This window comes from Protopterus annectens, chromosome 1.part1, assembly GCF_019279795.1.
Source record: "Protopterus annectens isolate FY-2018-M chromosome 1.part1, PAN1.0, whole genome shotgun sequence".
Lineage (NCBI taxonomy): Eukaryota > Metazoa > Chordata > Ceratodontiformes > Protopteridae > Protopterus > Protopterus annectens.
In genome coordinates, this window is record NC_056726.1 from 647,940,128 (window position 1) to 647,967,544 (window position 27,417).

Sequence of the window (27,417 nt, forward strand, 5' to 3'; positions counted from 1 at the left end):
CTTGTATCTGTCAGAGGAAATAGATCATAGTAGGAAAACAACTGTCAAGACTGAGAAACAGGTTATTAACTGCAGTATGATTCCTAGTACATTTGACAAGCACTCACTGTAATGTTCAGGGCATTCCAGTTTCACCTCGACTTCCCGTGCCAGGAGAACTTTGGAGTATCAGTGATAGCACAGCTCATCCATCATACAGAGCTTGTATTGCTCATTGTGCCGAGAATGTCAGGCAGTCTAGACAACTGGTCTGCCAGGTCATCCCAGGCATCCACCATAGAGAATGGACTTGCATAAAGACCCAGAAGCCAGTCCCAGCATTGGCTCTTTAGAAGAACTAGTGTAATTTTGCTCTCCTTAACACATCAGGCAGGCATTCTCAATGGGTTGCTAGTACTGGCAGCTATTGCTGCAAATCTACAGTGATACAAAATTTCAGACTGAGAATCACACCCTGCATGATACGTTGAATTCTTATTGGTGCGCCATAGGACTGCAACATAGAGCGATGTGCATACATGCACAGTATGCTTGCAAAAGCAGGCATGTAGAGTATATGAGTGATGAGCAGACAAACATGCCAATTCCTTAGGTCACCAGTGCTCTTCTCTGAAACAGTGATTTTTAACTCTTATGGGATCTAGCTTCATTAACATGTATACAGGTTTGCATGTATGTGTTTGTGTGTGTGTGTATGTGTATATATATATATATATATATATATATATATATACATAACACACACACACACATACACACACACACACACATATATATAGGTTTACTATCAAAATGTTGAAAGGCACTTCTTCAAAAACTGTGTTCAAATGAGCTTTTTTAAACTTTCACAATGCTGAACTGAAATGTTGCAAATTCATAATAGCAAAAGTAAAGCTTGATTTGCTACTATGAGTTTGACATTGTAAATGGCTATCACGGTACAGTGTGGCTCAGGAAATTTACCCTTTTCCTCAGTGTAGTGCAATCTTGGAGATGGTTTATATAATTTGCAGGGGTGTGGGGGTGCAGGAGGGCTTGCCACCCCACTCTGCAGAAACATTAAAAAAATTTAGATGTATCCTACGATACCTTCACCACAATAGCCTGAGGGTTTGATTTCACCTTCTCATAGGTGAAGTTGTTTCGAATTATTGCAAATGTCAACCGTAACAGTGGTGAGTTCCAACTTTCTGAAAAATCGACGTGCAAATTTGACACAGTGATTCGACCATGTGAGTAAAAATTGTTGTGACTTTCAACATTTTGATAGTAAACCATATATATATATATATATATATATATATATATATATATATATATATATATATATATATAAATATATACGTGTGTGCGTGTGTCCATACACACACACACACGTGTATATCCTCTTACACCAAAATGTTCAAGAAGGAAGCAGCAGGAAACACTTATCTGAGCAGTTTTAAGCACCATCAGACAGCATAGAAATAGTTCCAAAACACATAGCCCTGAAGAGTTGCACAGTGTTCTGGAATTCTGTAGTAGGGTTATTGCAGTAGTGTCATATACATGTGAATACTAGTCTGTGAACAGCCTTTTGTAAAAGTAATGTAGGTGTAGTGACACTTGTGTTCAGTATTATCTGTGCTTGCAATATACACCTCCAGCTGTAAAACATGTAGATGATGCACCTATAGACATACAACGGTATCCAAAGGATGGCAGCCCTTTGTAACTAGGCTATAAATAGGCTATCCCTCCATTCTGCTGTAGTCCATATAATAACATTATTGTACACCTGTGTGCCACTATATGAGGCTAAGCAATCATGATATTACTGGTTGTGTAATTGTATTAGTGGTCTGGACTTTGCTGCCTTGCTGTGGACAGCTGCAAACAACCCAAAGACAACTATCCCCCTCGTTTCTTCCTGCCTTTTATATAGTGTGCTGATCTACCAAGAGTAGACTTACCAAGAACATTCATACATTCCTCTTTGCAAGATATTCCTGCTCCCTCTGCCACCCACGTGTCCCTGTGGGCCTCCTTGCGTGCTGTCAGGGAAACCTGCATCCCCTACAGCTCCCAGTGGACACCCATTTATCACATGCCACAGCTCTATCTCTGCACAGTTCCACATCCACTACTGTACGTCTTGCTAACCAGTGGGTACTTCCAGAATCCAGCATGTCTGTCTCCAACATCTACCTATCCCTGTCCAACCAACCATATGTTGTACTGCATAGTCAGGCTAACAGATTTGTGATATTGGTATGTCACTGTACCACATGTCATCTGCCCACTAATGTGGTCTACTCTCCTCCTAAGCTTACATATGTCTTCCAGAGGCAGTGGACAGTAGAGGTTAGACAGTTTCATCTGTGCTGTGTATGAAGTCCTGCTACGGTCAGGACCCATGGATGATGGCCTCCCACCAACCTCTACAAGAACGCTTGAGGGAAACACTGCTCCATGAGTTCAGTGCCATAGATGAGAGGAATCACACAAACATCACACAAAGTTAGAAGTGTGTCATCCACATAAGTGGGCCTAGCGGACAGCATGCAGTATAGCTACAGAAAGGACTGCAAACAGAGTGGGGAAGGCCACGTCTCACTGCAACACTCACACGTGATGAATCATTTTTGACATCACTGCATAGCTATGATGAATGGGTGTCATTCCAGGAAGAATGGACACAGATTCTTAGAGTGGCCAGACACCACGTATCTCACATGGAGACCAACCAGGTTAATAATGCTTATACTGCACAGAGACTCTACCCAAGCTGATGTCAGGGAACATCCACTAACTACTGCCTGCTTGCTCTGTAGTTATATCAGGTATTCATACTCAGAGGACCATGAGTGCAGAAAGAGATCTCTGGTAATTGCTAACACACATCTACCTGTCATTTGCATGAATAGCACAAGATGATATGGGTTGTTAGAGAAATTGAGAAGAGAGACTGGAGAAGCAGTTTACAAGAAAATAATGGGAAGACATAAGTATGGCACCCAAGTATGCAACCAATTCCAGAAGCTTTAGGATCTTTACTTGGAAGTGTTTGCATAGCTATTTTTATACCCCAAGCAGACTTCAAAAGATTTTTTCCTCTCCTAGATAACAAATGTTGGAGGTGTGATGGAGACGAAAGAGGTAACTGAGAACATATTTTTTGGGAGTGTAATGAGTTAGCAGATTTAAAAAATTCCCTACAAAGTACTCTGTCAGAAATATTGGGTGAGCAAATGGCTGTAAGTAAGGAAATGATTCTTTTGAGCTTGGATACAGGATCTGAATTGCCTAGGCATAGTAAGGCCTTATTAAGTTTAATTTTGTTGGCTGCCAAAATAGCAATTACTAGAAAATCGAAATCAAAGTCAAAACCAACCGTATGTGAGGTACTGAATATTATAAAAGACGTAAAATAACTGGAAGGTGAATCTTTAGAAAAGGAAAGGAGCAAATTACATAGAAATAAATGGAAATTGTGGGAACAGTACATTTTATTTATTTATTTATTTGATATTTGTTGACTGGGTTAGTCTGAGCCCAAGCCCTTTTTCAGCAGAGGCCCAGGGAGAAAAGCTCCACAATTACACCAAACATGTAGAATAACAAAACTCGGGTACAGATTATTATAAAAATGAATTAACATAATATGAAGTACATAATTAACAATCTCTGAGAGTAAATACATTCTAACATCAGTAAAAACAAGCTGCAGAGTCATTTCAGAGAGTAAGTACCTAGTTACATCAGTAAGATACGCAGCATAATCACGGTAATTGAAGAGTCAACTGCATAATATGCACAATAATGTTCAGGAGGAGGAGGAGTGAGGTTTAAGGGAAGGCAGGAATTCATCAATTTTTATAATGTTGGACTGATGATGATAGCAAGGAAAGTATATCTGATGTATATTGTATTTAAATGGAAACATGTTAAAATGGCTTTCTTTTCTGGTAATACGTTTGCCTATGTCTTAAGTGATAATTTTATAAAGGTGTTTAAAAAAAGATGGTATAGGTTGTGGGGGTAAATACTGTTACTCTGATATTTCATGCATTGTATTTTTAAGACATACTTTTGCTATGGTGACACCTGCAGAGGCTTAGCTAGGACAAAGAGTTAAGGTTAGCACTTGTATAAGGTCGGATGATGACGTTAACACGCAGACTGAATCACAATCTCAAGTAACATGGATGTAGGCTCCCTTTTTTGTGTAGTCCTACACCCATTTCCTAGTGTGACACTGTGGCTTCCCACATCCCTGCTGCCCTCGAAGATGCAGAGCAAGAGGGAATCTGTCCTGTGATCAGCAGCACTGCCATTGCTGCAACTGACATGGGAATACCCACCATATGGTAAGTTACCAGTGGCTAAGGGTACCAACTACTGTAACAGATAGCCACAGATAAGGAGGGTCCTTTTAGGAGTCAGTCAGCAAATGTGCAAAGCTGGAGGTGATTAACATGGTATACAGTCTCTAGAAGGATGTTGCCCAGCAATGCCAAAGCCTCTAGAAGACAAGGGACTCCAGGGATAATGCCATGAATGGACTCCTTCAACCTGTAGTGGCACATGTTGCATCCATAATCATCTCCATATAGATGTTAGCTATTGCCACCATCAGCACTCTCTACACCAGTGCTGCACATAGTAAGAGGAATGTGTGCATACCCTTAGTGGCTGAATAATACAGCTATCAGAAGGAACACAGTCTGCAGCTGCCATAGTTGGGGTGTCATCATACCCCATCCCATGCCACCCAGCCACCAGAGGTGAGGCACTTCTTTTGTGCCCCCCATACACATCCTGTTCCTCAGTTTCACTACACTTGTGTTCAGCAGGTCATCTAAGCCAGCTGTATCCATCCATGTTAGAAGCCCCACTGCATAGGCACATAATGCCTTTCCCATGACCTGCCATTGCAGTGATCATAGAAACTCATAGTGGCTCCTCTTGGTAAACAGAAGAAGTCATCTATGACACTAGCAACCTCCTCTGTATGACCTGCTGGCCAGCAGCCCTACATCCCCCAGATGGGTAGACAGCCTTGCGTCCATGTGCTCCTAGGTACCAGTGCAAGTGATGATCATTGTGACCTTCACCATCCTCCTTCCTTTCTGGTGTATGTGAAGGTGTTTGAGGTATACTCAACCACGCATTGCCAAACATATCCTTTACAGAACAGTACATGTATCATTTTGTTCCATGTGACAATACATTGTGTACATTTCAGGACCCACAGAGGTGGACTAGACATTGCCGCTTCACCTGTACTGCTGTATATTGTGCATGATGGTGTTGAGGGGTGTTATGGCCACTTAATGCTGTCCATTGCCATTAAGGTTGTTGCTGGGGGATGATGTGCTAATGGTTCTGACATTGTGGGTGTGGGAAGTCCCATTAATGTCTGGACTGCCTGTTTCCTTAGAATCATATTATGAAGCATATAGCCTGCTGAAATCAACAGACTGTGGCAGGAGCATACTGCAGTGCCCCTTTGGACATGTTTATGTGGAACCAAAATTTCATCATGCCAAATACTCTCTACAATATTCCTAGTTTGTCCATGGACAGTATTACATTGATGTTTGGCCACACTTTGTGAGTTCTGTATGGGGTTCAATGACCAGGGCTCCAAGGGGTTTCCTGCATCCCCTCAAGTACAGTAGGGTTGTAGGGTTTAGAGACTTGGGGGTGACTGTGTACATATACTGGCTGTGGCTTTCAGTGTGTGTGGATACACCAGTTGCTTGCACTTACCTGCAAAGGTATCTGTCACCACACACCAGGCAGCAATGCAATTAATCTTTTTTTTATACATTTTTCTTAAATCATCACATTTTTAATTGCAAAATGAGTTCACGTACATTGATGGAAACTGTTTGTTTTTTATTATTACTGTCATGCAGTATGCACATCTGTTTGCTTGTTTAACAGATTCATTCTCTCCAGCATTAGAAAAATTGCACAATTCACGCTTTCCTTTGGACATCACTCCTCCTCCTGAACATTGTTCTGCATGTATTGTTTTCACAAGTTGCATGTAGTTCTATAACATTTGCTCCTTCACTTTCTAAAGATTCCACCTCCATTCCCTTTATCCCTTTTACAATATTCAAATCTTCTATTGCGTTTGGTACCAATTTTGATTTCCATTTCTAGTCATTTTTGGCAGCCAGTTGCATTAAACTTAGTAAGGTTTTACTACGTCTAGACCATTCGGATCCTGTATCCAAACTCAAATGAACATTTGCCTTACTTTCTACCATTTGTTCCTCCAGTATTTCTGTCAGAGTACTCTGTAGGGAATTTTTAAAATGGCAACTTCATGCTTTCCATTCCCTCCAAAAAACATGTTCCCAATTATCCTCATCACCATCACATCTCCAACATTTCATATCTACCAATCAAAAAATCATTTGAAGTGTGCTTGGGATATAAAAATATGTATGCAAACACTTGCATGCAAAAATTCTAAACCTTATAAACTCTGTTGCATATTTGGGAGCACTACAGATTTCTTCCCATGTTCAATTGTAAATTGCCTTTCCATTCTTTTTTCCCCAATTGTTTTTAACCACCACTGATTGATTTTTATAGTTATCATTTTAATATTTTGTGTCCTAGTTTTCCCTTTTTTAACTGCCTTTAAAGTCTTATGATCTAGACTTAAGTAAAAGCTTGACCAGAGCTGGTCTTTAAATTAGCACTCACTGATCCATTTCTTGTCTGCAAGTCTGTGGTTGGGAAAACAGTCTTTAACCATCAGTCCTAACTTTATCCCTCTGTATTAACTTTCCCTATTAAGTTATTTACTTAGAATCAAAAACATTTTTGGATGCAGAACTGGCTAAGGAGGAAATACAAAATTTGAGCGAGCAAAGTCTGCACTAGCAGGCAGAAGCGGGTTATGCTTCTCATTCTGCTGAGAATAACAAAGCCAGAATAGAGACATTGCCAGCGAAACATTTCCCATTGTTCCAAATGAAAATACTTGAATGAAAGAAAAAAACAGAGATGCTGACTAGGAGTACCTTGGACTTGAACCATAAACTGGTGCTGGAAGATGGAGAGGATCAAGAAGATGACCAGCAACATTACACATTTAATGACTATGGGAGACTATAAAGCATCAATCTTAATAAATTTAGGAACAGACATGAAATGTGGCTTTGCAAGAGGTGGCTAAAGAAAGACTAGGATTTTGTAGACTGTTTTAAACTGGTAGGTCGACTGTAAAGCATATACCTCACTTTGTCATTAATATTTAAAACAATATTGAAGGGTCTGAAGAAATAACTGTAAGTGAAATATTTTTCTATATAACAATTTCATGATGTAAGTTGCTTGTAGTATAGTAAAGTAGTCTAGGATAGTGCCCAATCAGGGATAGTTAAATGAGAGGTGGGGTGTCTTATCAGTGGCTGCTGTGTATCTTAAAGATATTAAAGCAAGAAAATAATTTTTCTTAGTTGTAAGGTATTCAGCCTTTACACTGTAACAAAGTAAGAATACATATGTATATATACATATATATATATATATATATATATATATATATATACATATATATATATACATATATACATACATACGTATATTTTTTTAAACAAGAAACATCTTTATTAAATTATCACTTATGACATAGGCAATCATACATTTATATAAATGAAAACAAACCATATTGACAATCTTAGTTGCAAGCATTTTACATCACAAGCCATGTTGACATAATTTTAGTTGCAAATATTATACATCAATTATAATCTACGCAATCATTATCAGTCAGGTATTACATAGCTCATTCAAATCCTGCCTTCTTTTAAACCTCATTCCTCCCCTGTATATAGTGTTCCTATAATTCCCATTTTTTTGCTATGTAATTTGCTCCTACTCTTCTCTGCAAATCCCAATTCCAGTTATTTTATCTCGGTTACTATATTCACTAGTTCTAGTACAGTTAGTTTAGACTTTGTTTTCCATTTTCTGGTAATTGTTTTTTGGCAGCAACCATAATTAGACTCACCAAGGCCTTACTATGTCTAGGCAATTCCAATTTTGTATCATAGCTCAGGAAAATCATTACCCTAGTTACACCAATTTGCTCACCCAGTATCTCTGATAGACTTGTCTGCAGGGAATATTTAAAGTCTGCCAACTCATTACACTCCCAGAAAATAAGTTCCCACTTACCTCATTCTTCCCCATCACACCTCCATTTGTTGAAATTCTCTGGAGACTGCTTGGTGTATAAAAATATCTATGATGGCCTTCTATTCAATGTTGTAGTATTTTTTACATGTGTGGGAAGTTCTCCACCCAACAACCCGATGTATGGCCAGTATACAACAGCTTTTAGCTACTGCAAAGTACATGGGATGTCACACATATGTGCTGACAACATCAGCCATAAAAGGAAGTCCGTACATACAGTCCTCAGAACTTTTTTGCCGTCATTCGGAATGCTCGACTCATTCTTCGGTCTGCTGCCTGATTCCATAGGTTACTGCTAGCTGTCAGATAAGTGCCCCGTTGGAGATTTATTTCACTGCTACTGTCTTTTGTAATTAGTTCATGTCATTCACAAAGGGCAAGTGTAGGTGTGGAAGGCAAATTGCCTTGGCCCCAATCACGACCACCGTTCCTGTTCCATTTGTCAGGCGTTTGTTCCTAAAGCTTTGCTTAGCCGACTTTTGGCTTTAAATCTCTACTTAGAGAATCAACATCTTAAATGTCTGGCTAAGGATGTTATGGAGGATTCCAGGGGTCCTTTGACTGAGCCAATTTTGAAGAGGAAGGTTAGCAAGCCTAGGCCTGAATCCTCTTTGGCTGCATCTCTTACAGTCGATGTATCCCTTGAGGTCAGTGAAGATCCGGTGTTGCGTTCAGAGGTTGGGTCTGGTTCCTCAGTGGATACCTCATTGCAAGCCGCTAAGGAATCTGATCTAGGCACGTCCTCGGAGAAGTGCAGATGTGCATTTCAGGTAGACAAGGGGAACCACTGCTTGCTGTGCCTGAGGGCGCTAGGGACATACCTTCCACTCCTGTTATGGATCTGATTCTAAAGTTGATTCCAGATGTTAGGCATACGTCTGTTCTTCCACTTATCCTCATGCAGAAATGCATGTTAAGAAAAAACAGAAGACTAGACAGTCTCAGGCCCCTTCTCCTCCACAGTCTGACTGGGATGCTTTCTCCCAGGGTTTAATTATGGCTTTGATGGCTTTGAAGCCTTTCTCTGCTATTTCTGTTCCTTCTTTTACATCTTCTCCTCTTCAGAGAGTTGGGGAACAGGTTCTCTCTGATGATGATAATGATGACTCTTCCTCTGATGAGGATTGCTTAGCATATTCTACACAAATTACATCTCCTCTAGAATATGCATCTCCAGAGGGAGGAGTCTAATGGGGAGGATTCCTCAGTATAAGAGATTTTAATTTGGTGAAATTATTAACCAAATGAGGGATTTTTTCAAATAGGACTGTTCACATATTTTCGAGGAGCAAAAAAAGGTATTATGACCTTCTGCTGTGCCTCCAGTCCTGCCAGCTTTCCTGGGTGCTTTCACTTCTTCTTCAAAGGCCCCTGATTCTCAGGCTTCCTCCCCCAAGAGGCCAGACATATTCTACAAGGTGCCTGATGATTGCAAGTTCCTGTATGTGCCCTTCAGCTGATTCAGCTGTTGTTTCCACACCTTCTGACAGATCTTCCCAGCTGTCTCTTTCTTCTAAACGTCTTCTCTTTGATAAGGAGAGCAAAATTCTGGAGAGACTTGGTAAACACGTTTACTTCTTTTCCACTTCAGCAATCAGAGCAATGAATTACCAAACTCATGTCTAGGTATTCCTTGGCTTTACTTTCTCAGGCCTCACTAGCATTTACTCAACTCCCAGACTCTGAAGTTAAAACTAAGGTTTTGTCTCTTTTGACAGCTTCTTTACAAGTAGCTAGATATTCTGTTAAATGCAGCTATAATGCTGCTGAGGCATCATCTAGAGCTGCTGCATCTGGTTCTGTACTTAGAAGACACTCTTGGTTGAGGCTTCAACCATTGCCAGACGACATTAAAGCAAAATTGTTAGATGTTCCTTTGAATAAGTCGACTCTTTTTGGTTCTGCAACTGCAGACTTATTTAAGTCTCTGCAAGAGAAGGGAAAGGAACTTAAAGATTTGAAGCAGCTTTTCATTTCCCCTGTTCCTATGTTCCATAGGAATTTTCCTACTAAGACATCTTTTGTTAGGAGATCAGTTTGCATGTCTTCTTCCTCAGCTTCTGCTTCCAGACCTAAAAAGACTGCTAGGACACCTCCACAATCTAAATCTTCTACTTCACCACCTTCCTCACAGCAGTCCTTTTCATTACAGGCCTAGCTCTCTGTGCCTACCAGCCTCTTCCAAGTCTTACCATTCTATCTTATTGCCTGTCTCACTTTTCCAGCTTGGGCAAGTATCACTCAGGATTCCTGGTTTCTGTCCGTTATCTAACAGGGATACTTCATGACTTGCAAAATTCTCCCTCCTTTCTTGGGAATTCCACAGCCCCCTTCAAGTCAACTGAATCTGTTTCCAGAGGTTCTAACACATCTGCTTTCTCAAGGCACAATTCAGCACATGCCAGTGGATCAGAGAGGCAGAGGGCTTTACTCAAGGATGTATCTTGTTCCCAGAAAGGATGGTCCATGGAGACCAATCCTGGATCTTTCCCACTTAAACACTTTTCTAGACGTGCCATCTTTCCGCTTGCTGTCTTTACAGCCTCTGTTTCCTCAGTCTTACATGACCTGTCTATACAGCAAAGATGCTTATCTACACATCACCATCCATCCTCTGTGCAGGATATTTCTATGTTTCTCAGTTTTTTGTACTTTCAGTTCTTTGCCTTGCCTTTTGGACTTTCTGCTGCCCCAAGGGTATTCACAAAGTGCTTGGCCCCTGTGATTGCTTTCTTGAGAGTCAAGGGTATCCAGGTATATCCATACCTGGACTATCTTCTTTTCCTGGTTCCTCTGTCAGAACAGTTGTCTCAAAAACTGCAGGTTGCCATTAATTTCCTACAAAGTCTAGGGTTCACCGTAAATTTCAAAAAATCTTTTCTGACTCCTTCACAGGACCACATCTTCCTATGGTGTAGGTTCAGAACAGACCTTATGATGGTTTTTCTTCCAACAGACAAAGTTCAGTCCCTCACTGGCTTTCTGGAAAAGCTTCTGCCTTTCTCCTCGATTATGGCCAGGGAGTTTCTGAGACTTCTTGGGTTCATGACATCCACAATTCCCATGCTGCTTCTTGCAAAACTCCACATGAGAATATTTCAATTGTTCCTAAAGTCAATGTGGATACAGCATGCTTACCCTCTAGAGTTTGTGATCCCTCTCCTCCCATGCCAGAAAACAGAGCTTCTTTGGTGGATTCAACAGCTAACTCTGAATCCTGTGCTTCCTCTTCTTCTGCCCCAGCCATCTCAACATCTGTTCTCAGGTGCCTCAGACACAGGGTGGGGGGCAGCATTTGCTTCCAAGAAGGTGCAGGGCCTTTGGTCTCTTTCTCAAAGGAGAGAGCATATCAACATCAAGGAAATGAGGTCTCTGATTCCAGCTTTACAGGCCTTTCACCCTCTCTTTCATCCGGGTCCTCTGAAAGTGTTTACAGACAACACCACAGTTCTCTGGTATATAAACAAAGGGGGGGGGGTGAAGACGAGGTCTTACCTTCTTTTCAGGTTAGCTCTTATGGCATGGGAATTGGCAGTTCAGTACAAGGTTACTCTTCAAGTGGGTTACATTCCATCTGCTCAAAACATTGTGGCAGACACTTTGAGTAGGTCCATGACTCAATCCCATGAATGGATGCTTCACAGGGATGGGTGGCCTAATGGTTAAGGTGCTTGCCTTGCAAGCACAAGGTGCAGGGTTTGAATCTCACAAGGGATAATTGGCTAGGCTTAAAATGGCTCGCAAGAGCAGTTAGCTTAGTACTAATCTATGAACCTATGTGTTTCTGGACTTGGTCCACCAGTAGACTACCCCTCTTCTAGATCTGTTTGCCTCCCCTCTGAACAGACAACTTCCTCTATTTTGTGCCAGGCTCCCACATCCTCTGGCTTGGAAGGTGGACTCCTTTTCTTTCTCATGGAAGGGGATGTTTCTTTATGCACCCCCCTTCTTCTCTCTTTCAGAAAGTTCTGCTGAAGAATTCAGTAGGACAAGCCAAAAATTTTGCTGGTGACTCCCTTTTGTCCAAGACAGCATTGGTTCCCTCTTTTTCTGCAATTAGCCAAGGGCAATCATCACAAGTTACCTCAAAGAGTGGACCTACTCACACAAGACAAGGGATCTCTGCTGCATCCACATTTGTCAACCTTACAACTGACCCTGTGGGTGATCAACTTTTGATTCCTTTCAGGCACCTTTTTTCACAGTACATGTTTAGGGTTCTGCAGGAGTCCAGTTAACACAATACTAGAAAATCTTACTTATCCAGATGGAAGAGGCTTTCCTTCTGGTGTCCTTCACAAAATCTGGATCAGTTTTTAGTGGATATTCCAGTGGTTCTTTCTTACTTGTGCGAGTTACATAGTGGCTTGGCTTACTTGTCACTGAAAGTTCACTTGTCATCTATTTCTGCATGTCTGCCGTTATCTCCACCTTTAGCTTCCAGATTGGAGGTAAAACATTTTTCTTAAAGACGTCCTACATGTAAACCTCCAGGAAACCAATTCCACCTCCTTGGGATTTAAACTGTTTTTTAGAGAGGCTTACTGTGGTTCCTTTTGAACCTGCCACCTCAGCTTCTTTAAAGTTTTGTATATGGAAAACAGTTCTCCTGTTAGCCTTGACTTCTGCCAGGAGAGTTTCAGAGATTCAAGCTTTGATGGCTTCTCCATCTTTCTTGGTTTTCCACAAGGTTAGGGTTTCATTGCGTACCAATCCTCCTTTTATGCCTAAGGTGGTGGATGAGGTGTCTCTCAATCAGTCTATTCAATTATTCACTTTCTTCCCTTCTTCTCAATCCTCTAGTGATATGATCTTACATAACTTGGATGTACATAGACAACTTAGATTCTACTTAGATAAGACTAAGGCTATCAGGAAATCTGATCAGCTGTTTCTTTCCATCACAGGGCTATGAGTTTGCCTGTCTCTAAACAGACAATTTCTTCTTGGATCTCCAAGGCAATCTTGTTTTGTTATGATTTCCATGGTAAGTCTCTTTCTGCGCCTGTTAGGGCTCATTCCACTAGGTCTGTTGCTTCCTCACAGGCATTCTTTAAAGGCCAGGATACTAATTCTATTCTAAAGGCTGCTACATGGTCTTCTGTGCACACTTTCACCAAACATTACAAGTTGGACACCATTTATAGATCAAGAGCAGGGTTTGCTAGAGGCATTCTCCAATGCTTTTTTGGAAACTCTTCCGTTTAAAGTTCCTCTGCTCCTTCCACTTCCCAGGGCTCCTGCATGTAAAGAATACTGCAACATTGAATAGAAGGACATAGAATTGTTGTGTAAAATCTTACCATAACCGTAGATGTCCTTCTCTTCTGTGTTGCAGTATTCTGTCCCTCCCGCCTTCGCCCTACATCTTGTTTCTTTCCTTGGATGGCTTTTTATTGCTTCTTAACTCTGGTGTTCCTTCTGGGGCATTACAGTTCTGAGGATTGTACAAGCAGATGTCCTTTTATGGCTGACGTTGTCAGCACATATGTGCAGTGTCCACGTACTTTGCAGTAGCTAAAAGCTGTTGTATACCGGCCGGATGTTGGGTCATTGGGCAGAGGAATTCCCACATGTAAAGAGTACTGCAACATAGACGCTAAGGACATCTACGGTTATAGTAAGATTTTACACAACTATTCTTTCTTTGTAAACATTTCCAAGTAAAACTCTTAAATCAGCTAGATTTTGTTGCATATTGGGAGACATATATCACCCCATTATTTCTTTGTGAATTGCTTAACCAGTCTCCCTTCCCAGTCCTTTCTAACCTCCTTTGATTGATTCTTATAGTTATTGTGCAATACTTTATATGTTGTACTAATTATTTCCTTTTTGACAGCAGCTTCTGTTCTAGATTCTACTAAAACCTGTAACAGTGATGGTCTTTCATTTAGGACCCCCCCCCCATTTATTTCTCCTTGCCTATATTCTGATATCAGTTCTTGATAGGGAAGGCCATCTCCAACCCGCAGTCCAAATAAATTCTTGGCATCTTCTCATTCTAATATCTTTCCCTCTCTAGTTATTTGCTCGCAATACATTGGTTCCTTTGCCAGTTTACTGCAGTAAATTCCAGCCCCCTCTTGCCCGTTGTCTGTATACCTAATTGCAGTCATCACTATCGGCAGAATCTACTTTCTCCATTCCCATGTTGGCTTAGTTCTTGGAATACTTTATACTAATTTATGAATATAATATCCTGTATGATTATGGTTATTCTTATTAAAGGTCTGCATCCAAAATCCATCTCTCTCCTTTTTTCTCGCTTTCCCCATTTCATCATCAACACTTTCTACTTTGAATTGTAGGTTTCTGCTTATACTATATATAGCAGCCTTAATTGTGCATCTCTGAAATACCCTTTCAAATCGGGTAATCCCAATCCACCTTACTGTCTTGGAATAATCAATTTATCCCACTTGACTCTAGCTGTCTTTCCCTCCCAGGTAAAATCCTTCTGCTCTTTATTAATTGCTATCCACAACTTCTCTTCTTGTTGATAAAAATATGCCCGATCTGTGTATAATATTAAAGGGACTAAAAACATTTTGACTGCTTGTATCTTACTATCCATATCCATATAACAGAGCTTCTATTTTCTCAGTTTTGTATTATCCTTTGTTTAGTCTCTTCCTACATATCCTTAGCTGCCACTTTGGAATCATTTTTAACCCATACTCCTAAATACTTCATTTTGTCATGGTTCCCATAAATGTGGATATTGCTAAACCAGTTTGTGTGTGCGTACATAATTTACTGCTATTGCCTTTTTTAGTTTCCTTAATTTTGTATCTCAGAAAGATTTGAAACTGTCTCAAAATGTTCCACAAAACTGTAATGTTCTTTGCTGGTTTTATCAGGTGTAAGCTAATTTCATCAGCAGATAGACACAGCTTTTCTTGACTACCATACCAATCATATCATTAAATTTGTGTGTCCCTTATTTTCTTTGCTAATAGTTCTAAATATAATGCAAATAAGAAAAGGGGAAAGAGGACACCTCTGCCTCATTCCTCTGCTCAAGCATAAATTATCAGAGAGGAAACCACCCACTTAATTTTTGCCTCTGATCCCTCATAATCAACCTTATAATTTTATCAGGGAATGCAAATTGCCCTGCTCATAAAGTCCCAGCTTACTCTGTCAAATGCTTTATCTGCATCAAGACCCACAAACAACAGTGGTATTTTGTGCTATATTAGTAATGTTATGAAAATTTATATAAAAAGGAGGAATGTAGAAATTAATGTAACAGTGAACTTAATTATGCTAAGGATAGAAGCAGATGAGACTCAGCAAATAATAGCCAAGATAGAAAGAGATGAGATCAATCAACAGGGAAGTTTCCAGGAATAGATATTGTTTCCGCTGGGATAAAACTATGAAAGGTTTTGTTTAACAATACTTAAAAAGGGGGGTGGGGTACTAGCACATTGGAAGAAAGCTATGGAAGCTGTATTATCCAACAGAGGGTTCAGATCCTGAGATATGTAGACCTATTTCAATATTAAACTGTGTTTATGTCTTTACTAGCTAAGAGATTGACAAAGGTATCGCCAAAATTGATAGATATGTATTAATGTGGGTTTGTGGAGGGAATTCAAACATTTGACAACAGTGATGATCCAGATAAATACATAATATAAGAAAACACTGCTATTGCTGATGGAACTTTATGCAGAGAAAGCATTTCATAGAGTCAGTTGGGATTTTGTGAGTTGGGTAATTGCCATTGGCATTTCCTGATAGAATAGGCTAATTAGGAGGATATATGAAGGGTCATAGCCAAGGATTAAAGTGGAAGGGTTTCTCTCTGACAAGCTGTGTTTGAACAGAAGAACAAGGCAGGGGTGACCTCTTTCTCTTTTGTTGTTTTCTTTATATTTAGACCCATTGGCAAAGAACATAAGGGACCCACAAATTCCAGAACATAAATGGTATAGTAATCAAGAAAAGTTAACTTTTTTTGCAGATGAACATTTTCAGACTATTTTAAGTCTTTACAGGACACAAAATAAACAAAGATGAAACAAACATTTTAGCAGTAAATTATGTACCCCCATGTATTGGTTCAGCAATACCCATAATTGTGTGGGCATGAATAGATGAAGTATTGAGGTGTTTGGATTAAAAATGATTCTGTTAAGGCAGCTAGGAATATGTGGAAAGATTCTCAAAAAAATCAAATAAAAATTGATAGGTTTTATGCTCTTGATTATGGCTATGGATAATAAGATACAAGCAGTGAAACTGTTTCTAGTCCTTTTAGCTTTATGTGCAGGCCAGCCACATTTTTATCAAACAGATAAGTTGTCAACCATAAGAAGTTGAGCTGAAGGAATTAATTTAGAGGGAAGAGGGCAAGAGTTAAGTGGGATAAGTTTATTCTCTCCATAGAGCATGGTGTTTAGGATTACCTAATTTGAATGGGGATATTTTAGAGGTACATAACTAAAGTTTATTTACATAACACAAGCAGAAGGTTATAAGTCAAAGTGGAAAGAGATGATGATGATAAAATGGTGGAGGACAAGTTTGGTTTGAGAAGTAAACAAAAGAACATTGAAGGCTCTGAAGAAGTAACTGTAAGAAAAATAGTTTTCTATATAAAATTTCATGATGTAAAGAATAAAGAAGGATTTTGGTTGCAGGTCCATGAGGAGAGTAACAACAGCCATACAGAATATTATTCAAAGAAATTAGCCAACATGGGAATGGAAAAAGGAGATTTTCCCAATAGGGGTGAATGCAAAGTTAGGAATACAGAAAGTAGACAAGAGGGGAGCTGGAATTTACTGGAGAAAATTAGCAAAGGAATCAATGTTTGGGTAGAAAATAACTAGAGAGGGAAAAGTAATAAAGGTAGGAATCTATCAGAGTGGCGCATCTTGACTTGGCAATATTTGCCCACTCTTCCTTGCAAAAGCACTCTAAATCTGTCATATTGCGAGGTCATCTCTTTGCACAGCCCTCTTCAGGTCACCCCAGATATTTTCTATTGGATTTAGGTCTGGGCTCTGGGTGGGCCATTCCAAAACTTTAATTTTCTTCTGGTGAAGCCATTCTTTCGTTGATTTTGATATATGCTTTGGGTCATTGTCATGTTGAAAGGTGAAATTCCTCTTCATCTTCAGCTTTCTAGCAGATGGCTGAAGGTTTTGGGCTAAAAGTGACTGGTGTTTGGAACTATTCATAATTACCTCCATCTTGACTAAAGCCCCAGCTCCAGCTGAAGAAAAGCAGTGCCAAAGCATGATACTGCCACCACCATGCTTCACTGTGGGGATGGTGTTCTTTTGGTGATGTGAAGTGTTGTTTTTGCTCCAAACATATACCTTTTGGAATTGTGGCCAGAAAGTTCAACCTTGGTCTCATCCGACTATAACACATTTTCCCACATGCTTTTGGGAGACTTGATGTATTGTTTTGCAAATTTTAGCCAGGTCTGGATGTTTTTCTGTATAAGAAAAGGCTTCCATCTTGCAACCCTACCCCATAACCCAGACATATGGAGAATATGGGAGATTGTTGTCACATGTAGTACACAACCAGTACTTGCCAGAAATTCCTGCAGCTCTTTCAGTGTTGCTGTAGGTCTCTTGGTAGCCTCCCAGACCAGTTTTTGTCTTGTCTTTTCATCAATTTTGGAGGGACATCCAGTTCTTTGCAACATCACTGTTGTTCTATATTTTCTCCACTTTTTGATGACTGTCTTCACTTGTGTTCCATGGTATATCCAATGCTGTGGACATTTTTTGTACTCTTCTCCTGACTGATAACTTTCAACAATGAGATCCTTTTGATGATTTGTAAGCACTCTGTGACCCATGGCTTTTGCTGTAGCCGGCAACTGAGTAAATGTCAGGAAAATCCTACTAGGACAGCAGAACTTTATTTGGGGTTATTCAAAGCCTCTTTAATTGATGGCAGGTGTGTACCCAAGAAGACTGAATCCTGTAATTAAATCAAAAGGTGTTTCAACAAAGTATTAGTTTAAGGGTGTGCACACTTGTGCGGCCAGCTTATTGTACATTTTTTATTTTTTATATTTTTTTCCTCTAACAGATTTGTTTGTTTTTCAATTTCATTGTAGAGGTTATAGTCACATTAAAGGTGGGAAAAGTTGTGAAATGATTTATTGTGATCTAATTTTTTATATCACAAAAACCTGGCATTTTAACAGGGGTGTGTACACTTTTTATATCCACTGAATAATATTGCACAATAACTATAAAAAATCAATCAGAAGAGGTTTGAAAAGATTGGGAAGACAGAATGGAAAGGCAGTATATAAAGGAAGAATGCGAGAACATCTATATTTCTCCTTAGTATGCAACAAAATCCAGAGGGTTTAGAATTTTTGCTTGGAAGTATTTGCATAGGTATCTTTGTACCTCAAGCTGTCTTCAGTTAATCTATCCTTAGGTAGATAACAAATGCTAGAGGTATGATGAGAAAGAGAAGACGTAATTGGGATCATGTTTTTTTTTGGGGGGGGGCATAACATGTTGGCATATATTAATAATTCTTTGCAGAGTACTTTTAAGCCCAGCCATGCATCCCAAATCTCTGACAAGTTCTGGTACCCTTGAAAAGTGTAAGCAGGGGCTTGGGTGATGAACCACTTACAGATTGCCACTGTCTGCTAGAGACATAGGTGCCAAGCCAGGGATGAATTCCCTGTTCCCCATCTAGTTGTCCAAGTTACACTTGAATTGGGTTAGGGAGGAACTCTGCTTCACATGGATGGGTAGCCTGTTATTGGAGATGGGCTACACTTTGGGATGCATACTTGTCTCTCCAGCAGGTCCTGTTTATATCACAGGGAAGGTTTAAGTCTTTAGAATGGGTAATTCTGGTACTGTTTGTTTTGTGGGTATGCAGGAGGTCCATAAAAGAGGGGTCTGGCAATGCCCTGTATGCCAGGCATAGATTTCCATTTAGCAGCCTGTAGGAGACCGAATAAAGGTATAGGGCCTTGAGGCAGTATGCATAGGACATTTTACTTTTGCCTTGTATTATTTTAGTGGGGAACTTCTGTGGACATTCCGATTGTTGGATATGAGTGGTTAGGTACATACTAAAGCGGGCATTGTACTCAGTGATAGGTCTGATGAATGCTGAATACAGTGGAACAATGACTTCATTGGACTTAGATGCCATACCTTTGTTTATAAGTGGCGCAACATAGAATGATTTCCTTACTACACGTGATGGTCAAAGGCTAGATTGCTGTCTATGTGTGTCCCTAAGTCCCTGACTACTGGGCCACATCTATGGGGTGTGTTGTCAATATGATAGTTACCACAGGTGGATGACTTCCCAAAGGATACTGTTAATTATTTCTTGACATTTAGTTTTAGTCCATGGCTCTGACACCAGTTGTTTATAAGTTGTTTATTTATGTTAGCCATTCCTGGAGAACATTTGTGTCAGTGTGGGATTCAGTGACAGCTCCTAATTTGCAATCATCTGCAAATTTAGTCAGCCAGAGACCATTGACATTGGCCTTGACTTCAGAGAAGTAAATGACAAAAAAGAGCAATCCAAGGACCAATCCCTGAGCGACTCCACTTGTGAATGGCCTCCTTGTAGAGGTGGACTCCTCAGTTCTAACTTCCTGGGTCCTATCTGTGAGCCAGTTGGCTATCCACTAGGTGACATTCAGGTTTGTGCCTAACCTCTTGAGTTTGTCAACAATGCCCGAGTGGGGTATTGTGTCAAATACCTTGGCCAAGTAAAGGTAGGCAGTGTTAACCATTTTACCCTCATCCATTGCTTTGGTGATGATCTCAAAGAAGTCCACCAGGTTGAGTAAGTATGACCTGCCCTTGTTGAAACCAAACTGGTTTGGATCCATTATCTGGAGGTTTACTATATCATTATTGATCATTTCCATGATAATTCTTTTCCATGGCTTTGTATATGAGACTAATTGGTCTTAGTTTCCAGGGTCTGTAGATGGCCAGCCTTTATTCATATAGATGACTCTTGCTGTTTTCTGTTCATGAGGCACAAAGCCTGTTTGGAAACTACAGTTATATGTTTCATGCTATTTAGAAAGCATCCTGGGATATTATCTGGGCCCATTGATGCAGTGTTCTTGGCCTTAGAGAGAGCATTAAGGACCTGTTACCTAGTGATAGCAGGAGAGTTATATTTGATGGTATTTCCTGAAGGAAGGTTGAGGGTGAGAGGGGGTAAAGTTGGAACTGAATTTGTCGGCCATTAGGTTTGCTATAGCTTCTGGCTCAGTATAGTTGGCTCCACTTACAGTGAGCTCTGCACACATTTGTATATTGCCTTTGAAATTGTGGATATAGGTAGAGAATGTTTTGTGGTTGTCCTTGGCCTGGGAGGCCAAGTTTACCTTACATTTGGCTTTGTTAGACTTTATTTGTCCTCTGAGTTTGTTTAGTTTGGTGAGAGTGTTTTTATCCTGCTGGGTGCTGCACCTCCTAATCTTTGCCATGATTTTCTTCCTTGTTTTATACAACCTATTGATTTTGTGATTCCACTAGAGTGGATTGTATTTTGAGTTAGTTCTGTACTTCCTGATGGGTACATCTGCCTCTATGCAATATATTTATTTAGGGTTTCTGTGAGCAGTTCTGTATAGGCAGCAGTGTAATCTGGGTTTATGTGTGCTTGAAATTTTGCCAGGTTATCACTTAATAGCAGGAAATTTGCCTTAGTGTAGTTCCTGAATATTTCAGGGTTAGCTGGGCGTTCAGGTTTTACTTTTACTTCAAAGGAGACCATTCTGTGGTCTGACCTTACTAGGGAAGACATTGCACTAGGGGATGTGCAGCACTCTCCCATATTAGTTAGGATCAGATCCAGTATGGTTGTACTCCTGGTTGGTGTACTTGACAGTCTAGTACAGGGAGCTTGTGTTTACAAAATCCAGGAATCTCTGTGTGTATGTTTGGCATCGTATAGGATTCACAGTTAATAGCGAGGTAATGAAAATCACCCGAGAATATGGTATTGGGTTGGACCTATAGCTTGCAAGGAAGTGGTATTGGATTTTGCTTATGGTGATTTGAACATGGAGTAGCTCAAGTGTATTGTCCTGTTGGACCAGCCTTGAGATATGTTTATTTTTTATGTAAATCGAGACACCTCCACCTTTAGTCCCTGTCTGTGTAGTAGCTGGTCTAGATGTGTGGAAGGCATTATAACTTGGCATTGTAAGTGTGCTCTCCTCAGCTTTAAACCATGTCGCAGTGACCACACAGACAGCATTCTCTAGGGTGAAGAGAACTTCTAGGGAGTGGAGTTTTTTGTTTAGACACCTAGCACTGAGCAGTAATATCGTTAGATTTTGTTGGTTTTGATTTGCTATGTTGGAAATACTTTCAGTTTGGCATTGCCTAAAAAAGGCATTATGGGGGGAAGGCAATGTTTTAGCTAATATTCAAAAGCCTAGAGGGGAGAGGTGCAGGCCATCCCTGGCAAAGCAGTGTGGTCTGGAGGAACAAGTGCTTGTAACTAAATAAATTATTTTGAGCTGGGATATGGGATCTTAATTACCAAAAAGTAATGCCTTATTAAGTGTAATGCTATGGGCTACCAAATAAGCAAGTTCTGGAAAATGGAAATTAAAATCTAAACCATCTATAACTGAAGTACTGAATATTGTAAATGCGATAAAAGAACTGGAGGTGGTTTCTTTAGGAAAAAAGAAGGAACAAATTACGTATTAATACACAGAATTTGCTGAAACAATACAAGAAGAATAATGTTCAGGAGGAGAAGTGAAATTTAAAGGAAGGTAGGAATTGGAGGAAATGAAAATTGTTAAAAAGAAAACATATTGGTATACTGCATGAAAATGGAAATGTTACTACGGTTTGTTTTCTTTTCTTTTACTGTATTATGTGTTTGTGTCACTGTTTAAAAATGCCCTGTAAAATAAAATGTTTAAAAAATAGCATGTCAAAAAAGGTACTAATTCTGTTTATTTAGCTTTGCTCAAAGTCTGCAAAACCTTTCTGAGGGGTCCCTTCCTGATCCAGCCTCCCCGTCAACTCTATAGTTCCTCCTTGGGACTTGTACTTCATGCTGGAAAAGCTTACCTTACATCCTTTGACCCTCTTTCCTCTGTGGACTTGAAACACATTTCATGGAAAACTGTTCCTAGTTGCTATTACCTCATTAGGAAGGAATTCATTGTGAACTTCAGGCCTTTTGTGCTAACCCTTCATATCCAACTGGGTGTCCTCAAGGATGAATTCTTCCTTTATACAAAAAGTAGCCACAGAAACTAATATTAATGTTTCCCTTCCAGTCTTTTTCCATAATTATGCCAGCCATGAGTAATACTTCATTGCATGGATGTGTATAGACAACATATTTTTTATTTGAACAATATAAAAAGCATAAGGAGGGATTCACAGCATTCCATTTCATTTTTCTCCAGGAAATAGGTTTCAAATTATCCAAATCACCACTTTCTCATTGGCTGTCACATTGCATGCAATTTCTTTTAGAGGTATGGCAAGCTTTTACTAGAATTTCCAAATGCCTCCTCTTCTGGAGCTGTGACACTTTGCATGCGTTCTTCAGAAATGTTTCATGGGGACATTTATGGGGATGTCAGGTTGACATTGCTAACTGCATGGCATTGCATGATTTGCTGGTGTTGGTCTTCCTTTAAAGCCACCATTATTTGGGGCATTCTTCCTTGAGAATCACCTAAGGAGTCAGGCTTGGAACTCTGTTATCAGGGATAAAGATGAAACTCCTACAACAGATAAGAAAGTTACGTACTTAATGTAAGCATAGAGCTGTGCTGGAAATAAAGGACTGATGGATGCATTTGTTATTAAGGGGTTAAGGAGAAAAGAGGATTGTTTGACTTTGTGCTCCTCTTTATGTGAGCTTTCAGAGGTATGGAGATGGATCCCAGTATGCACAGCATTATAAGTAATAGGCAGGGCAGTAGTGGCCTGTGAAAGGTTTAGGTGCCTGGCTAACTATTTGCTTCTGGTCCTAGTCCTATCAGTGATGGAAAGGAAAGTGACAATGCAGATCTATCATTATTGCAAGTGTGTGACTTTCATTTATAAAATGTCTAGCTTCATAACTGACTCATATTTTGGGAGATGTTAGAAGAATACATCTACAGCTTGATTATTTTTATATGCAGGTTCATTAGAAAAGTGATTTAAGAAATTCAATAGAGCAGAAGAAGTTATATTTCTGCTGGCACCATGCAGTCTTTACTGGAAGTACATTTTAAACAGGAAGTCAGCAATTGTTTATGCATCTTCTTTGGATTCAAGATTTTTGTAGGCTGAATATATACATCACTCTTAAAACCGAGTCATGCCTTTTTTCTTTCATTTTTGGCTAATGTTAGCCTGACTACCTAGACCTCCTGTCTATAAGTTGACCCATTTATTTTCTCCTTGTCACCTGGTTTAGCAACTCACATCACAATAGTGTGTGTGTGTGTGTGGGGGGGGGGGGGGGGGGTTCCTGGAGGATAGTCTATCTTAATATTAGGCAGTGAATGATAAGTGTAAGTCCATTTCTGTCTGGTATTCACATACAGCTGCTGAAGTTTTTTTATGCGTGTTTAATGTCTCCATCTTTCAAGAGTTTATTTCACAGTATGCTGTGCCTGTTATACTTCTTTTTATTCACATTGTGCATGCTTACTTCCATATGTATTTATCTGCTGCCTGCTTATACACCACTATTTCCTTGAGGCCCTTAGTGCTGGGAGCCTGTTCTGTTTGTGACTGTCCTTTCAAAATGGTAAACCAGTATTGGCCACTTACTCCCATCTCCCTTAGCCAGTTCCTACCATCCGTAAGCCCACTACTGTAAACCAGGATAATGGTGTCACAGTAAGTGCTGTATTCTTTTGTGCCATGAAGATGGCTAAACTGAGTCTTACTTTTCCTGCTTCATGTTTTGAAAACTGACTTGTGTTTATTATATTTGTGTTGTGTATGTACAGAATACTTAAATTCTCTGGTTCGATCCTTGGCTGGGGTGCCTTCTGTGCGGAGTCTGCATGTCCTCCCTGTGGTCGCGTGGGTTTCCTACCACATCCCAAACACATGCTGCAGGTGGATTGGACACTCTAAATTGGCCCTAGGTGTGAGTCCGTGTGTGTGCACCTTTTGTGGAAGGTTGGGCGCCGGGCTGGCAACTCGACACCGTAAAACTCCACTGCCAGTCATGAGCGGACAGGATCCGCTGTGGCGACCCCTAACTGGGAAAAGCCAAAAGAAGAAGAAAAAGATGTACAGAATACTTAAATGCTGTCTGTACTTTCCTAGTATGTAGGGTATAACAATATCACGTTCACGTTCCTTTTTATTTAGGATGCAGTGATGGACACCAGGATAAGTAGTGGAAAACAACTGAAAATGAATTTCTCAGCTGTATTTGTGTCATCTGTGTGCATAATAATAGTTATTCAGTGTTGATATGCTAGGTGTAAGAATATCAAAGTATTTAGATCACTGTGGTAGACACCCAAGTTAAGTAGTTGAAAACAATGGCACAAACAGGAGATGGGCAATCTGCAGAAATTAGTGACACTAGTAATGAGCTGACCTGAAAATTGGTGTTGCATATAAAATAAGTGTGTTTAGTCATGTCTGATTTTTGTTCCATAATCTGAAGCAGTCACTACCATTTCTTATATGCAAAGTTTATGAAATGTACACAAATTTGTGAGAACCAACATTCAGTCTCAAGTTAGTGTGGGTCTTTTTTATTTTAAATGTAATGAAGTACAAGCATTGTCAATAAAGAACATGTTAAATACTTAAGTAAATATATTCTAACAAATTATAGTAGTGTTTAGTTGTTTCTTTATATATGCCCAGAGAATTAAATGTTATGCTTACCTGATTTTATCCTGAAATATTACATTTGGACATGCGTTTTAGATCTATAGTTATTTGTAGTAGTTTTTTGTCCTAAAATGCTTACTTCTATCAGTTTTGCTGAAATCAGCGTAATATGTACTGAGGGTATTTCAACTGAATGTTTTTTTATTTATTTTTGTGTTACAGAGCATTTCAGTGTGAATTGGTACGCAGTCATAGCCTGGGCTTTTGCATCATGGCAGTTCTTCTATTCCACAGGCCATCAGCCAACTCTACCAACAATCCAGTGGAATGCTGCCTTTGTTGGGTTCAATGAAGGACATGACAACAACACAATACCTGCTCTGCTAATACTGGCTAATACCTTTGCTTCTTATATCCTCTTTGCAGGTATGACATTATTATTGCTGTTATTTGAACTTATCTTTAACCAAATATTTCTTAAAGAAATAAGAGAATAGAGGTTAAGAGTTAGAAATTTCACACAAATAAATGTATTTTATCAAGAATTTACATTTTTTGTAACATTTATAGTGTGGTCTGGTGTTTAGGTGAATGTGGCTTTTAGTGTATTCCATTATGTTTCTTTTCTATACCTCTCAACTGTAATGCAGCAAGTAACACAACAGAATGTATTCTAGCATCCCTCTTTAGCATAGATTACTTTATAACTGCCTTTATCATTTTATATACTTTTGAAAATATGAATCATTGGGCCTTGATTGTATTTCTCCAGTGAAGACAGAAATCTTGAGTGTATGTTACATGTAAGGATAGGAGTGGCAGAGGTCCCTCATACTTTCTAAAATCCAAGTGCATTTTTTGTTGTAAAGAGAGGACAGAATGTTCATGTAATTGTGTAACAGGCATGCTTTAGATTTGTTTTTCTTTTGTAATTTGACTGTCTTGGTCTGTCAGGCTATTCATTCCCTTTACCATGCAAGGACTGACTGAAAGGAATCATCATTCAAACAGCCAGTAAGGGTGGCTCAAATCCTTTTCCATTTTATTTATTTATTTCCAGTTTGATTACCGGGGAAGTCCACTGGGCCCTGAGACCCATTTTCAGTGGAGGCCCGGGGAGAAAAGCTCCAGATGAACAAATATAAAATACAGAAATATAAAATATGAATGATACATTGAGGTAATCAGTTTGTACAATAGAAACATTCATTATTGCAACAAAGTCAAATACTACTTCACTAAGGTTATTCTAAAAGGTTATACAATCATAAGCTGTTCTTATGGGGTAATTTAAGACAAAGCATAATTTGAGCACATGAGCACATTCTTAGAAGGTTATACATTTGTAAAGGAATTCTTATAGAGTAGTTTGAGAAAATGCAATTATATAAGCACATAGAGAAGAGAGTTAAGAAATCTATTTACAATATTTACATGAAGCAGAATGAAGATAGGTCTTTGGGACATTTTGAGTGCAGTGGAACACTCCATGTGGTATGTACTTGGATAGTTTTTAGTTGAGGTGGACTGAAGGGCAGCCACACCTTTTTGCACTCTAGGTAGGATATTTATGAGTTTTTGAAATGTTTTAGGTAGGGTGAAAGCAGGTGCATTTCCATTTAGTGGACAGATGTTTGAAAAGCAGAGTTTTGAAATTTTCAGTGCTTGATATAGTTCTTAGAGAGGAAGGGAGAGAGTTCCAAGCCTTACCGATAGTGAAAGAGAGGAGAAGCTGGCCAGCAGGACTTTTAGGTTTGTAGATATCAATCAGATTTTGATGTTCAGATCTGAGAGATCTCTTAGGGGTGTAGGGAGGAAGGATATTAGCTAGAGCAGGACAGTTAGATGGCTGAAATATAAGTTTGTGTGCTGTTGTGAGCTGCAGATAGGTTAGGTAGTTTGGTAGTTCTAGCCAATTTAGGGATTGAAGGGAAAGGCAATGGTGGGTGGAGTTTTTACAGTTTGACGCAAATTTAGAGATTTTGTTATAGCAGCTTTCTAGTTTGGAGCTGCTGGAGTATGACAAGTTGGTTAAGAGAGGGGCTCCATAAAGTAAAGAGGGCAAAAGGTAGGTAGTGGCCAGAGTGTGCCTTGTGGTGAGAGAGAGAAAGCGATTATTCCTGTATAGCATGCCTAGTTTTTGATGTTTTTTTTTAATATTTTGTTGAATGTGTATATCGAACTTTAGGAATTCGTCAATTGTAACACCGAGGAGTTTTGCAGAGGGAACAACTTCAATAGTGGATTTAGAGTTGCTAAGGACTTTGAAAGTATCTTTATTGAAGGAGTAAGATTTTTTAGGGGAGAAGAGGAGAATTTTGGATTTGTTAGCATTAAGGGAGAGGTGGTTTTTATGCATCCAGTTTTCAGTGGTTGAGAAGGCAGC

General features: G+C 39.5%; 1 protein-coding gene across 3 annotated transcripts in view; it reads left to right on the plus strand.

Moving 5' to 3' along the window:
* The window catches only part of PIGO (phosphatidylinositol glycan anchor biosynthesis class O), a 547,687-nt gene that overhangs the window by 410,308 nt on the left and 109,962 nt on the right, over positions 1-27,417 (plus strand). For all 3 annotated transcript variants that reach the window (XM_044077361.1, XM_044077374.1, XR_006365544.1), the window contains exon 7: positions 25,254-25,457. In XM_044077361.1, the coding sequence (XP_043933296.1) occupies positions 25,254-25,457 (204 nt within the window). The remainder of the gene's footprint in view (positions 1-25,253; positions 25,458-27,417) is intronic.